This window comes from Taudactylus pleione, unplaced genomic scaffold, assembly GCF_031769625.1.
Source record: "Taudactylus pleione unplaced genomic scaffold, aTauple2 ptg000013l, whole genome shotgun sequence".
NCBI lineage: Eukaryota > Metazoa > Chordata > Amphibia > Anura > Myobatrachidae > Taudactylus > Taudactylus pleione.
The window spans coordinates 5,458,076-5,473,978 of NW_028284416.1; the positions used below are offsets into that span (position 1 = coordinate 5,458,076).

General features: G+C 44.4%; 1 protein-coding gene across 2 annotated transcripts in view; it reads right to left on the reverse strand.

Annotated features, from left to right (window-relative positions):
• LOC148542372 (caM kinase-like vesicle-associated protein) overlaps positions 1 to 15,903 on the reverse strand; it is an 86,293-nt gene that overhangs the window by 16,411 nt on the left and 53,979 nt on the right. For both annotated transcript variants that reach the window (XM_088469286.1, XM_088469278.1), the window contains exons 2-3: positions 15,446 to 15,545; positions 15,215 to 15,346 (exon numbers count right to left, since the gene is read on the reverse strand). In XM_088469286.1, the coding sequence (XP_088325412.1) occupies positions 15,215 to 15,346; positions 15,446 to 15,540 (227 nt within the window). In that variant the 5' untranslated portion in view covers positions 15,541 to 15,545. The remainder of the gene's footprint in view (positions 1 to 15,214; positions 15,347 to 15,445; positions 15,546 to 15,903) is intronic.

A 15,903-nucleotide genomic window follows, 5' to 3' on the forward strand; every position in this document is an offset into this window, starting at 1 on the left:
GACTCGGGGTCGGGGAGGGGCGGTGCAGAGGGGATCCCTTGGCACCTGCAAACCCCCAACCCAACATTCCCTTTGAGTGTCATACAGGCACAGTACATTTTTCCTGCCTGTGAATTTACCGGGTCAGTACCTCTTCCAAACATTCATCTTTATTTACATGAATACAAATACAGCAGCAAGGCGTAACTCGGGAACAAAATAAATGACACGCAAGCCCAGAGAAATCAGTCCCGCGTTTCAATCTATTTACATACACAAATATTTGATGATGAAACTTAAATAATGCATGGGATTTACAAGATTAAATATTATTGGGCATGATTCACTTTTTTAGAGCCCAAAAGGACTTACTTTATGCAATAAGGATTTTGCCTAAAACATCACATTTATACAGTACATGTACATTTTTTTCAGGTCCTTTAGTAACAGAAAGTGGTAAGAGAGAATGTGAACTGGTTTCCACTGCCGACATAGCAAAGCCTGCCTTCTTGGAGGGTGGGGTGGGGTCCATGATGTTTGCCGACATTTTGAGCGTCAACAAACGCACTACATGCCGCAGAGAAGAATGCCTGAGCACCATTACTGCAGGATTTATGGATACTGTGTGGAAAGTGATCCAGCGAACGCTATGCACCGCTGTAAAACAGCTTGTTTGGCTGCAAAATTGTATCTGCAAAAATCCCCGCTGTAGCATCAGTCATCTCTAGTTTATACAATCACGCTAAGGGCACCATGTGATTGTGGGACTAAAATAGAAGATGGTCTTTACTGGAAAGTGTAGATCTGGCTGCCCAGGAAAAATTACACTTTATTAAAATATTGGCCTCGTGAAGAGAGATAGCTAGGTAGTGAAGTTATTGTCACAGGTAAATAGAATATAACACATTGGTGTTCTTGGAGTCATACGGGAGAAAAGTGCTATATAAATAACAGTATTACTATATAAGCAAGACAACAGCATCCTGCCAACTATCCTGCCTTGTTTCTACGCCATCCCAATTCAGCTGCTACCTTCAAATCTAATGCCGACTCCATGTGGTTTGTGTTCCCAAACCTTAAAATCCACCCCAGCTCTCATCCATTAAGACTATTCCACCAAAAGGTTCCAGGACCACTACAAAAATGAAGTTGGCATTAAGGTTTATTATCAGAGAAGAAATGGGAAAGTGGTGACCTGTGGTTCTCAAATCTCTTCTGTTACTAGCAACCCTATCCCAGAAAAACTTTAAATCCATCAATACCAACCCACCACTGCTGTGACTCCAATATCCATTCCACCTCTTCCGTGATCCTGGACCTACCTCCAACCCCACCTTTCTTCTAAACTTTCATCCCACCTCTGACTTCCCAACTACTGTCACAACTTTTCTGTGACTCTTGTACGAGAACCCAGTCTCACCTCCAAAGTCTCATCAGTCTAGCATTTCTGTTGTGGCCCTTATCCCTCATCAGTCCCTCCTCCAGCATCCAATACTCACCCACGTCTGGGGCGAGCCTCATCCCTAACTCCATCTGAATATGGATTTAAAAGAAAACGCTCTTCAAAAATAACACTTAATTTAACTCTGTCACTCACTAAATCACTCCATTTAGGTCCCTGATTGTCAGCAGATTCTTACCTCCCCCACACACCCCACAGAGCTGCTCAATCAGCAGTGCCTGACCTGTGTCTCGTCAGCCAGCAAAAGCCGTTCCCAAAAATGGTATACAATCGGAAAGCCGGCTGCCTTAATACCGGCAGCCGGCTTCCAGACTGTCATATCCCGGCGAGGGATGAAATGACGGGCGTCTAGATGTAGACGCCTGACATTTCCCCGACGCCGGGAGACCAGTGCCCGGCATCCCGATCGAAGGGATGCCTTGCGCCGCGAGCGGACAGCCGTGGGGGAGGGGTTTGGTTTAGGGCTCCCGAGGGGGGACTTAGGGTTAGGCACCTCCCAGGGAGGGTTAGTGTTAGGCTAGGAGGAGGGTTAGGCACCCCCCCCAGGGGACTTAGGTTTAGGCAGCGGGGAAGGGGGGGGGTCAGGCTCTTAGAGGGGGGATTAGGGTTAGGCACCCCTAAGGAGGGTTAGGGGGTTAGGTTAGTATATACTAACCTAACCACGATCGGGATTTCCAGCACTGTCGCGCTTCCGCTGCCGGAAACTCTGCTGTTGTCGGGCTGTCACTGCCGGCGGTATTTCATACCGATTCCCCGAAAAAAGGATCGAGCAGGCATCTGACGGGAGTAACTGCACATCATAACCAGATGGAGGGGCTCCAGCATCGGTACTAATATGGTGGTAAAACCTTTATTATTATTGTATATATGTCGCCACAAGGGGTCTACACCGCCTTACAAGCAGTGGCGTATCTATAATGGGTGCAGTGTCCACCGGAACCCGCACCACACACCCTGCACCCATATTATTAAACTTATCTGTCCGTGGTCCCGCGGCAGGTGTCAGCGCTGCTAACACCGGAAAATGGCCGCGGACATTTTTCCGGTGTTCTGCACATGCGCAGTAGACTACGGGGACACTCTAGTGCCCGGAGTCTACCAGTGCTCTGGTGGCTGGCCAGCCGCATCAGTCAGCTGCCGGCCACCGGGAAGAGAGGAGGGGGCCCTGCACGGGGAGTGCACACGGGCCCCTTCCTCTCTTAAGACGCCCCTGCTTACAAGGTACATAGACAGAAACAGCATGAACAAAACAAGAACTAAGTCACAGAACATTGCAGGACATGGTTTATAAACGTTTCTGCATCGGGATAGGCAGTTGGGAGGAGATGATTGTATAAGTGAGGGAAGAGGGTCCTGCTCGTGAGAGTTTATAGTCTAAAGAGGAGGGGCAGTGGGTTTAGGATGACAGCTGGAAGGCTTTGATACAGAAGTGAGTTTTGCCTGTTCGATTAGTCACTTAGCAAAACACAATGCAATTTTTTTTATGTGACAAATCACATGAGATTAATCACTCAAAAAAAAAAAAAATTTATCTTAAGGCGCATATCCACTACACGATTACAGTGAACGATAACGTTATCATTCATTAATCGTGCATTAAATTATGCCGGCAACGACCAGCGATGCGCATTCCCGCTGGTCGCTGTCGGCATCTGTCATCGCCTGAACATGCAGGCCACCCCTGACGAGATCGGTCAGCGTGGGCACATTATCCACTGCACAGTATGATGAACGATTACGATGTTGTAATCGTACAGTCGTTCTGCACTTGTGCACCTTTAACCTAGAACCGTCTAACAGCGCCTCTTGGATCAACAAATCCATACCCCATCAAGCCCTATGGTGGAGAGGACTCACTGTCTGACAGCTCGTTTCGAAATCGCGAGCGGAAAAGATCGCTGCAGCGCTGCTGAGGATATGTGCCCTGGATTCTGGCAGCTGGCAGAGCCAAGCAGTGCAGATGCCAGGCAGATGCTGGGGAGATCATCTATGAACCCTAAAATAAGCACAATTATAGTGAGAACGGTGTTAAGAAGAGGTTCACAGATAATTTGCCATGAACATATACCAGGCAGGATGGGAAGTGTGGTCGCCTTTAAACAGAAAAAAAAAAACTGCTTTGAGGCCGCTCTCCTAACACGTTTTACACCTGCCAAGCTCATTTTTCATGCCCGACTTTTTTTTTTTTTTTCCTTTCATTCTTTACGTAGCAGCTCCCAGTACACTATTGTTCCACATTTTTATTACTGTATAATTGCTTCTGTCAGCAACTTTTACGACAACAAATATAAACAACTGGGCACTGTGTCGCCTAAAACTGGGGCAAAAAATAGCTGCTAAATATGTATGACGGAAGAACTCCCCACCGCTTGCTACAGTTATACATAGAAACACGGAGCCCGGAATAGCACGCACATCACTCATTGACTGCTAGAGTTTTTGTACCGAAGCCATGCCGCTCTTCAAATGAATGCACAGAGCTCGCCGCTTTGAAATATGTTCTCACTCTCCCCCTTCAAAAGCGGTTAAAATAAAATTTCTCAGGTCAGATTTGACAATAAGATTGATCGCATCGCCTGTGTGCGCCCCAATTCCGTTTCTGCCTGCCGGCACCAAGAATCCTGGCTCTCACATCTTACGCTAAAGCAGCTGTACACAAACGGTGGCTTTCCAGCTGCTGCGGTGCACGTTTTGATATACGAGGCTGTCGCTCATTTGTATTTGTGCGATAAGATGGTGGCTGAATTGGGTAACTTGGCACCTGTTGATGGGTGGAACATACATGGCAGGGGGATAGGCAGTGGCGGAACTAAATGTGTTATGACGCCAGGCCCCCCAATGAATAGGCGTTTCTAAATACTATGCCCTAGGCCGGAGGTTCCCAAACTCCGCCATTACAGTCCAGGTTTTAAGGATATCCATGCTTGAACAAAGGTGACTTAAATAGTACCTCAGTCAATTTGATTTAACCATTTATGTGCCGTATGGAGATACAGACCAACAGAGGATATAATATAATGAAAAGGGTGAAGTAAGCAGTATATTACAAGGACATCAGTGGTCAGAGCACAGTTTGGTGACACTGTCATGGCAAGGTGTTACAGTGTTCCGCAAACCGCTGATCTGGACAGCAAGGGATGTGCACTTTTATTATAATTCACATTTGTTTATATGGCACCACAAGGAGTCCGCAGCGCCTTACAAAGTACATAAACAAAAACAGTATGAACAAAACAAGAAAAAAAAAAAAAGTTACTTATACCCCTTTTACACTGGCCAAATAACCCGGGTTATTGCCGCGCCAACCCGGGTCGCGGCTCAGTGGAAAGGGGGCCAGGGTTGGAATCCTGGGTCGAGTGACCCGGTAATCCAACCCAGGTAGCGAGCAGGGTTGAACATGGGAACGACCCGTGTAACCCTGCAGTGCGACTGGTTGACCTGGGTCATACGACCCGGATCCCCTTAACACCCTATGGAGAGCCAGCTCACCGGCGTTTGGAGAAGATGTCATCTTCAAGCGCCGGCAATAACCAGGGTCCAGCCTGTGATATAAACGGGTTTCAAGCTGCTGTGACAAGGCTTGAAACCCGTGTTCAGGGACCCGAGCTGGACCCGGGAATTTGATGTAAAAGGGGTATTAACGTACAAAACACTGCAGGACATGGCCAAGATTTATACACATTGCTGCATAAGCAGTCACTCATAATACCCAATTGGGCAGCAAGAGGCCAAAGGTTTGGTGCCAGTGTGGGGAGGAGATTATATAAGTGAGGGAAGGAAAAGCACACGAGGGAAGAGGGCCCTGCTCGTGAGAGTTTACAATCTAAAGGTGAGTGTCAGACAAACTCAGCAGAAATATACATCTGTTTGCACTCCCACAAATGGAGATGACAACTTCCAGCGTTTGGCGAATGTTTGGAGGGCTCTGCTCATCACCACCTCACCAAGAACCTTTGTAGGGTAAAAGTCAGAGCTAAGGGAAGAACACAGAAATGAAATATAGATATAAAAAAAAGCTTGTCTGGATTGTTCAATAAGCAAGTGTAAACAATTGGGGGGGGAGAGAGTTGATTAAAAAAACAACAACACAGTTCCGCTTTAAATACAGAAACCATTGTCTGTAGGATTCAGACGAGCACATGGCACGAAAATCTGCAGCTTTGCTGTATTCGTTGAGCAGATATTTGGATTGAACACAAAGAACGGCTGCATTAAAGTGAGAGCACAACACTGAACCTTCTTACAGGGGAGCGGCTGTGGGCAGGAGAATGGCCACGAGCACTTTCCCCGAATAGAAACCAGACTACAGGAGCCAGGATATAATAAAATATTAATGCTTTTCTAGCTGCCATGTGTTTGATTGATTACCGTCTTCTCTTAGGACCATCACTTCTAAATATGCAGAGCTGACTGTAAATGTACGGGCGCACATATTGCTCCAGATGCCTCTCTCTGGAAATACTATTTTCTTGATGATATTAAAGTCTTTAGGTCGTATATATAACACCATAGAAGGCTTGGAGACTGACAGAAGTCCAGATTAGGTGGTGAGATGTTGATTCTATATAGCAACATTAAGGGAAACAATTCTTATGGCTAATAATAATCGGCAGATGAGAACCGTGATAATATACTCAGCCGCCTGAGTGATTATGGACCGGAGTATTAAGGGGAACCTCAATGGATAAGGGCAATGCAGAACCTGGCTGCATAGGAGCGGAAAGCCCAGACAAGGATTAAAAATAACATTAAAATATGATTTTTTTTAAAATAAATTAGATATATTTATTTAATATTAATTACACCGGTTCGGTGGCTGGCTCATTTCACCTAGTTTTTATCAGCCCCAATACCTATATATCCCTGATTACAGGGATATTATGGCAGCCCCATATATTATAGACACACACCAATCAGCCATAACATTATAACTATCTGCCTAACATTGTGTATGTCACCAAAACAGCACAAGACCTCTGAAGGTGTCCAGTGGTATCTGGTACCAAGACATTAACAGCAGATCCTACAAGGTATGTAAGTTGGGAGGTGGGGTCTCCATGGCTCGGACTTGTTTCTCCAGCACATCCCATAGATGCTCAATCGGATAGAGATCAATACCTTTGACTCTTTGTCATGTTCCTCAAACCAGTCCTGAACAATTTTTGCAGCCAGGCGCATTAACCTGCTGACAGAGGCCACTGCTATCAGGGAATACTGTTGGCATGAAGGGGTGTACTTAGTCTGCAACAATGTTTTAAGTAGGTGGTATGTGTCAAGGTAATGGCAGGACCCAAGGCTTCCCAGCAGACCAGTGCTCAGGGCATCACACTGCCTCAGCCGGCTTACCTTCTTCCCGTAGTGCATCCTGGTGCCATCTCTTCCCCAGGTAAATGACGCACACGCACCCCGGCCGTCCACATGATGCAAAAGACCACGTGATTCATCAGACCAGCTTCCATTGTTCCATGTCCAGTTCTGACATTCACCTGGGCATTTTAGGTGCTTTCCATAGTGGACTGGGGTCAGCATGGGCCGCCCCATAAGCAGCAAGACGCAATGCCCTGCGGGTCACTTTTCTATCATAGCCAGCTCTTCGGTGGGATTGGACCAGACGGGATAGCCTTTGCTCCCAAACCGCATCAAAAGAGCCTTGGGTACTCATTACCCTGTCACTGGTTCACCTGTTGTCCTTCTTTGGACTACTGTTGGTCGGTACTAAAAAGTGCATACTGGGAACACCCCATAAGACCTGCCATTTTGGAAATGCTCTGACTCAGGTGTCCGGCCATCACAATTTTTCCCTGGTCACTCACTAAGATCCTTACATTTATCCATCTCTTCTGCTTACAACACATCAACTTCAAGAACTGAGTGTTCACTTGCTGCCTAATATAACCCACCCCCTGACAGGTGCCATTGTAATGAGACAATGTTATTCACTTCACCTTTCAGTGGTTTTAATGGTGGGTGGCACGATACTGTACATGGTACCAGCTGCATGGCAAAATGAATGCCATGTATAATGTATACAAAACAGAATGGAATCTCATTGGGGTCAGTTTAGAGGAAATGGGAGTTAGTCCAAATCTGATAGTGCAGTGATGGCTCTAAGTATTAGCTAACCTAATTCTACCCCCTAACCCTCCCTTGGTGGTGCCTAACCTTATTCCCCCCTTCCCCGCCGCCTATACTTAAGTCCCCGGTGGGGGTGCCTAACCCTAAGCCCCCTTCCCCTAGCCTAACCCTAACCTCCCGAGGGGGGGTGCCTAACCCTAAGTCCCCCCCGGGAGCCCTAAACCTATCCGCGCGGCTATCGGCGCCTGGCGTACTTTCGATCGGGATGCCGGGCGTCGGTCTCCCGGCGTATGTCTAATGACAGGCGTCGGCATATTGACGCCTGTCTTTAGACCCTTGCCGAAATATGACAGTCGGTAAGCCGGCTGTCGGGATTAGGTCCGCCGGCTTCCCGACTGCATACCGCCCCAACACAAGGGCCATTGAGAATAGAACTTGTCATAATTTCTACCGAGTCCCAATAACGGCTTGTTATTATAGCTATGAGTCAGGGAACGAACAGTCAGAAATAGTATCTTTTCAGTTTATGTAGTTTAATAACTGGCTAGATTGTTTAATTAGCCAATTAACCCTCTAATTCAGCCTTCATGATGTTCTCTAGAGATATGTCAAGTATTTGTATATAAATATTTTTTTTAAAAGTTGACGTTTATTGAAGTTCATTATCCTTTTTCTCTCTCCTGGAGATTTGTAATCACTTGTCACACTTAGGAAATAATATTCTCATATTGGCCATTATCAGTTCCCTGCCCCAATTCTTCGCTGAATACTATGTTGCTTAATTAATGAAAAAGCAGTATAATGACCCTTCAATATGTCTCGCGACTTAAAATCAGGATTAAAGTGGAGATGATGGAAAAATGTGAAATACGATGCAAATTATCTCCTACTATTAGATTGTGAAGGCAATTACTCTGAGGCCCATATTTATTAAAATCCCCCACCCCATACCTAGAATAAATATGCGTTTCCTATATGACTGGGAGAAATGGATGTAGGTAACATGATCTAACAGAAGGTAAGAAAGAAAAAGCAAATAATAATGGCCAGGATAGTATTCGTAAAAGATTCATATGAATAATATTTAGCAAATTAAGGCCCCCATTAACGAGTTTTATCACCAAAACGTGTGATAAATGTCACTGTGTATGATAAATGATGCTCCAGCCAATCAGCTCCCAACTGTCATTTTTCTAACAGTTGACAGTTGGGAGCTGATTGTGTATCATAATGGTGCTCCAGCCAATCAGCTCCCAGCTGTTAGAAAAATTACAGTTGGGAGCGGATTGGCTGGAGCATAATTTATCATGCACCATGACATTTATCACTCGTTTTGGTGATAAAACTGGTTAATTAATGAGGCCCTAATAAGTGTCCATGATTTAAGAAACTGAAGAAGTCATGTTTCTCTATTTTTTTTTTTAAAGGTTCCTAAATTGAAGTCCGAATTTAGGTCTCTTATCAGCAAGGGTGCCTGTACTGTATATGTAATTAGCTCGTCTCCGCTAGGAGACTGTGCTGATTAATTAGACACCCGGCGCTAGCAGTCTCTCACAGGTCTGGTAATAATACACTTCTACATGGGTATACACATTGACCAATGTAACCCCCCTTAGTCAAAAGCTCACCTGGGAACAGGTATCAACATTCACCCAAAGGTTTCTTTACATCAGGTCAGGAACCCTCCTCCTCAGTTTTCCCAGAGAAAAAAAAAATGATGAGTATCCAAAAAACCACTTCACTATCACCTTTTCGTGTGATGCCCTGGGGATGGTCCTTGGCTGGATTTTCTTTGGGGTACCTTGCTTCTCGGACGTGAACCCCTTAATGTTAGGTTAGCCAGTATAGAGGAGCCTTGACGATTGGCCTGGCGCTTATTCATATATTTGCAAATGTATGTAACTGATACCTCTGTATCTCTATTATCATGTAGGATTTAAGTACTTTTTGTTGATTTTGCTACAGTGTGCTGGAGAGCAAATCCATTTTTTCTGTGTTGAATCTAATAGACTACCCTGTTTTCTTCTTTTCTCTGAAACGTTGGAAGGTTCCAAACAGGAGGAATATCAAGAGTAGGATACAGATACACTACAAGGACTTTTGCTCTTTTTGGACCACTCATATTTTTGTGTATTTGTTAAGGATTAGTGCTCCAGAGTGTGGACTAAGCTGCAGTCCGGGGGCACAGGTGGCTGTAATAGATATTTTCTGAAGTCTGTCACAGGACCTGGCCCGCCGAGAGGGGCTGTTTGGTGCGACTGCAGTAAAGATGTGCAAGGATACATCTGTATACATTGTATGTAGTCCCACATGACTAGGTTGTGTTCTTTTTTCCAATCACAGCGGACTTAATATTTCTTATATGTTCCAATACTCTTAGATTTCATTTTCTTTTTGTTTGTCCAACATAATGAAAGCCGCATGGGCATTGAAGTAAATAAATTGCTACTCTTGTTTCACACATCATCTTCTCTCTTATACCAAAATAGGTTCCTGGAGAGGTGGGTATAAAGCTGGTCTTTGATTTGGCCCTGGAGTTATGGTTCTCCTTTACAAGCTTTACAGTTTGTACAACGGGAGAAGCCCGTTCTTCTCTGTTTTCCATCTATTGTTCAATATTTCTTATTGTATGGGGCTATAACTAGAGAGTAGAAGCGAATGGGTTTTGGGAGCTTTTGTGTACACTATTCTAGCTAGATGCTTTTAGAAAGATTTTTTTTTTTTTTTAATTCTTTGACTTTCTGTTGTATAGGCCAATGCTCTCAGAAGATTTTCTCCGAACGTCGTGACCGCTTGATAAAGAGAGTTATAAACAGAATTGGATCCATTTGCGATTCTTGTTTCTACTTTATACAAGGTCTTCTTGAACTTGTCTTGCATCACAGTTCCTTACCATAGATTTCCATTTCAATTTTTGCGGTTGTTTCACAAAGGCGACTTTCTTTGAACAGTTTTCCCGTAGGTGCTTGAATTATGAAAGTACATTAGCGCAGTTGGCTGGTGACGCTGAGAAGAATTACAATCTAAGCACATTTGAATTGCTTTTGGCCACCACACATTATTAGTGAAGCTGGGTGGCCGCTCGTTTACTTTGGACGCTTCCAAGTGGATGGGCAAATAGTTTAAAATATTATGACATGACCGCACTAGCATTCTGATTGGATGCAATGCACTATTATAGTGCAGGCTGATGTTCCCACTGCTACCCATGATAGATCCAGTTGTCTGGATTTAAGTGCCTTTTTTTGTATTATGGATTCTTGACAACTGCTGGACCCAGACCTTTCTGTGGCTAGCCGCCTGCCCTGATCTCTGCTGGACCAAGACCTTTCTGTGGCTGGCCATCTGCCCTGATCTCTGCTGGACCCAGATCTTTCTGTGGCTAGCCGCTTGCCCTGATCTCTGCTGGACCCTGACCTTGCTGTGACTAGCCGCTTTCCCTGATCTCTGCTGGACCCAGACCTTTCTGTGACTAGCCACATGCCCTAATCTCTGCTGGACCCAGATCTTTCTGTGACTAGCCGCCAGCCCTGATCTCTTCTGGACCCAGACCTTTCTGTGGCTAGCCGCCTGCCCTGATCTCTGCTGGACCCAGACCTTTCTGTGGCTAGCCGCTTTCCCTGAGCTCTGCTGGACCTAGACCTTTCTGTGGCTAGCCGCCTGCCCTGATCTCTGCTGGACCCAGACCTTACTGTGACTAGCCGCCTGTCCTGATCTCTGCTGGACCCATACCTTTCTGAGGCTAGCCGCCTGTCCTGATCTCTGCTGGACCCAGACCTTTCTGTCTAGCTGCCTGCCCTGATCTCTGCTGGACCAAGACCTTTCTGTGGCTAGCCGCCTGCCTTGATCTCTGCTGGACCCAGACCTTTCTGTGGTTAGCCACCTGCCCTGACCTCTGCTAGGACCCATACTATTCTGTGTACAACAATTTTCCATGACCTCTGCTTGGACCCTGGCTATTTTGTAGATAACCGCCTACCTTGAACTCTGCCTGAGAATGTTTTTGATTCTGGTCCTATACCTATGAATATGCATTTTAATTTTTTTGCACAGCTTTCAGATTATGTTTCACCCTTAGGCCAGCTGTCATATATACTGTACATGATTACCTAGCATCTCCCATTTTCCTGTGTCTGCACGGGGTTAGCGATTACTGAGGATCACATTCAGCTCTAAGGAAAAAAAGGCTGCTTTAGGTGAAGGCCACAACCTAAGCTGGTTATCGGCAATTCTACCAGGAATCTCTGCTTGGCATCACACATTTGCATCGATTTTGAGACAGTTGGGTTCAAATCCCCTAAATTAGCCAATAAAATAAACACGCGTTCCACTAATTTTGGCATTACCACACCAAATTAGCTTGAAATTGCTCCGTACCGTGCTCCACTTACCATCAAAACATAAAAATGAGGTTACCGGGAAAGACCCCAACCCACTTTGCTGAAATTCTGAACAGTTTGTGGTTTATTTCCAGAATGGAATATATTAGTAGCCTTCAGCGCAACACTATGGAGAGATTGCAAGCTGGTATTGATTTCACAGGCTCACATCTACCCGGCATTATATGAGCTCTCAGCCTCTGCCAGCTCAGGGCAAATTCTCCCTCTAGTCCTCTGCCTTGTTCCATACCTCCCCCATCCTGTCCTTCACCCTCCCCCTTATGTAATGATTCCACCTCCTCCCCAACCTCAACTCACTTTCATTCCTTGCTTCCATCCGTTGCTCTTTGTTCACCATATTTGTAAGGCCCTTAGACAGAATCCTCCATTCTTGTGCCTCTAACTATTTCTTCAGCATGTGCAATTGTTTTCTCTACACGGTTTTAACCAACGGAATGTTTGACACGTCTAATCGTTGCTTTTCATGGCATCTTGTTTTCAACATGTTACGGTCTTATGTTACAGCTGTAATGTTCTCTCTTACAATATCATGCTTAATTGTTCATATCTCACTGCGTACAGGAAGATGGAAGAGAGCTGGAGTATTTAGGAACCACGACTGGCTATGATGATAAACTTTCTGTAGGGACTAGACAGAAGCATATAATTACAAGGGCCCATGTTTCCAACGCTGGGCTGAGTGTAGGCCATCTCACTTCTCCCTTTTCAGAAGACACACATTTGTCATTTTGAAAGAAACCTCAAAACACCCTTACGGGGAGAAGACGGTGGGACTACGAATTCTAGAAGGTGTATAGGAATCATAGCTGCCAAAGTCCTGGCTCTATAGTATGTGACTCATGACGATATTGGTGGGCTTCTCCAGTAGACTGGGGGCAGGAATGGCCCACCAGGGAATGCAATGGTAGAGGCCCAAGCTTAAGTTGTGTGGCCAGCCACAACAGAGGGATGTGAACCTCCATTACCGAGCACATGCATAGAGGGGACACAGGTGTGTGTCAGGACCACCCACTTAGATTGGCAGGAAGCCTAATTTTGGTGTAGTTTCCCTAGAACCAAACCAGGCACTCAAGTTAATCCACATCCTGCTCCATCCCTAGAGGAGAGGTGGGGCCCTCAGGCAGTGGGGCCCACTGGGGATATCCCCTGTGGGCCAGTCCACCTCTGGATTATCACTGATCATAACCCAGTCATGGATGGACCCTAGGCTGTTTTTTGTTACCTCGCCACTGTAGCTTAGAGTTTATCTCACTACGAAAAAAATATATAAAATCGGCACTTCTGTCAATATTATCAATTTTCTTCGCAAAAGGATTTCCCATGGGCCCTTGGAAAGGTTAACTTGTAAAATAGAGTAGATAATGTGCTAAAGATGGGCCCAGACTCCTTTCTCATGGACAGACCTTACTCTCTATACATACACACACACACACACACACATTCAACTACAATTATAATATAGTGCAAAACACAAGTCATTTACAATATCTTCAAGCCTCTGTTTCTGGGCACTTTCTTCCTTTCAAATTATTCTATTTCAGTGCAGGAGACACGAAACTAAGGCTTCCAAAATTCCTAAGCATCTCGAGAGTAGATAATTCCCATTAGTGAACATAATCTTTGAAAGACATAATTCAGGAAATCATTTTCCTGGATGTACAATTTCAGCTGATCCTTTAGACTGGTAAAATGAGGACACATATCTATTAAGGATCAAATCGTTAGACTGAAGAGTTTCTGCTTATATCATGTTACTTAAATGTCTATGTAGTTAAGTTTTTTATTTTTTTGTTTAAGTATGGTTCTATAAAATGACAGGAATATATAGATAATATATTATATAACAAAAAAAAAACCTATCACAAAATAGGATATACGTGTGAAGATTTACATTTATTTGACACATTTTAATATTTCATACTTATAAATCGACCCACAATTCATCCACATCTGCCCAATCGCACCCATTTTCAAGCAAATAAATCCCACTTCCTAATAAGACGTACCCCTATAGGTACCTGATAATCAGGGCAGTTCTGTCTACATCTGGTCTATTATATTACAGTAGTATAGTATAGATTTAATATGCAAGCATAAATATGCATGCCAGTTGTCCATATAAAATTTAAAGGGTATAAAAAATATATATATTTCAAAACATATAGTCTACCAGCAAACTGTACAATAATGAACGTTTTGAAAGTATGAGCGCTGATATAATGAAAGTGTATGGGAAATGCACTGTAAAAAATTAAATGAATTAAAAAATTGAATAAAAACAATAAATAAAATAAGAAGAGAATGGAACGGATCTTGGAGAATAAATGATAACTGGAGCAAGGGAAGAAAAAGAGGGAGGGTGGGCGTTCCTCTTCCTACCCGTCCCCCTCTTTTGCCCCACCCTCCCTCTTTTCCTTCCCTTGCTCCAATTATCATTTATTCTCCAAGTTCGGTTTCATTCTCTTCTTATTTTATTTATTGTTTTTATTAAAAAAAAATTATTTATTTATTTTTTACGGTGCATTTCCCATACACTTTCATACCAGTACTCATACTTTCAAAACATTTATTTAATCTCAAACTGAGCTGCGGAAAAACAAGTGCAAAACACCACTCTATCCCCATCACAAACTGTACAATAATAACTCAAAGGGATTAAAGGCCTGATTCACTATGGATCCCAATTGCGATTACGCGCGGTCTGGCTGCGATGATATGCTAATCCAATGTGATTGCTGTGCCGTCGCAGCTGTACATGGGGACGCCCACCTTACCTTACACACATCCATAATGTTTAGCAAGACTGTGAAACCATCAGTAACAGTGAGTACCATCGCAGCCTCACGCACACTTGCACAAGCTCTGACCTTACTCAGGAATTACTAACTTCATCGCACGCTGCAAGTACTCAAGCTGCAATTGGCATCGCAGTGGATAATTTATGCACACCCCCTGCATCGGCATTCGAACGCACTGGTACGCCTGCGTTTCGCCAGCCACCCCCCTTCACCACCCACAAACGGCACTTCCTGTCAATCACTCTGCGATGGGTCTGCGTAGTCTCTGTGATCGCTGTTCCAATCGCAGTGCCTGGTTCGCGCACTGCGATGCAGACGCATGCGCAGAACGCAACTATCGGACAATTGCGTGCGTATTCGCAGTTACGATCCGTAGTGAATCAGCCCCCGAATACATTGTACTGCACCATTTGCTGATCATAAGTGGTATGGCAATTAATTACTTCATTTTTTATACTACTGAACATGACTGTATTACTGACTACTTTATGTTTACTTACATTTTCAGGATCATAATCTCATTCTTTGCTGCCCTCCTCACTTTCCGTCCATCTTTTTTCAGAAACTTTTTACAGACATAGACACGGTCTGTCTGCATCTCTCGGGCGAGACAGATTTCACAGAACTCCTTCCTGAGAGAGAGGCTTTATCACTATACAGTTCCAATATATTTCATAAGAGTTATCTTATAAAAAAAAACTACCCAACGCGTTTCAGTGCACAATACTCACGCGCAGAGAAGTTGGCCGATTTCATACTTGTCTGTAATATCGGAGAAGCAATTATACGTTTTCTCATTGCGGACACTGATGCATCCAAAAGGCATGACCGCTGCAAGAGAGGGGGGAAATACAAAAAAAAAAAAAAGAGTAAAAGACACTTTTAAGCATATGAAAATAACCAGGAGTAATGCACTCAGTGAATGGGAACCAATGACATCACTCATGTCTTTATGTCCTAGTGCTGAGGTTCCGATACTCTGTTCTCAAGGCACCCGGACAGTCCAGCTTTTAGGGATATCCATAGGGGTCTACGTACTTAGTCTTGGAGAGAGATAAAGTACATGGACCAAGCAATCAGCTCCTAGCTACCATGTTACAGGCTGTGTTGACTGGTAGGTACTTTATCTCCGGCCATTTTCTCTCTCTCCAAGGCTTCATACATAGACTCTTTAATTGATTTAACCACC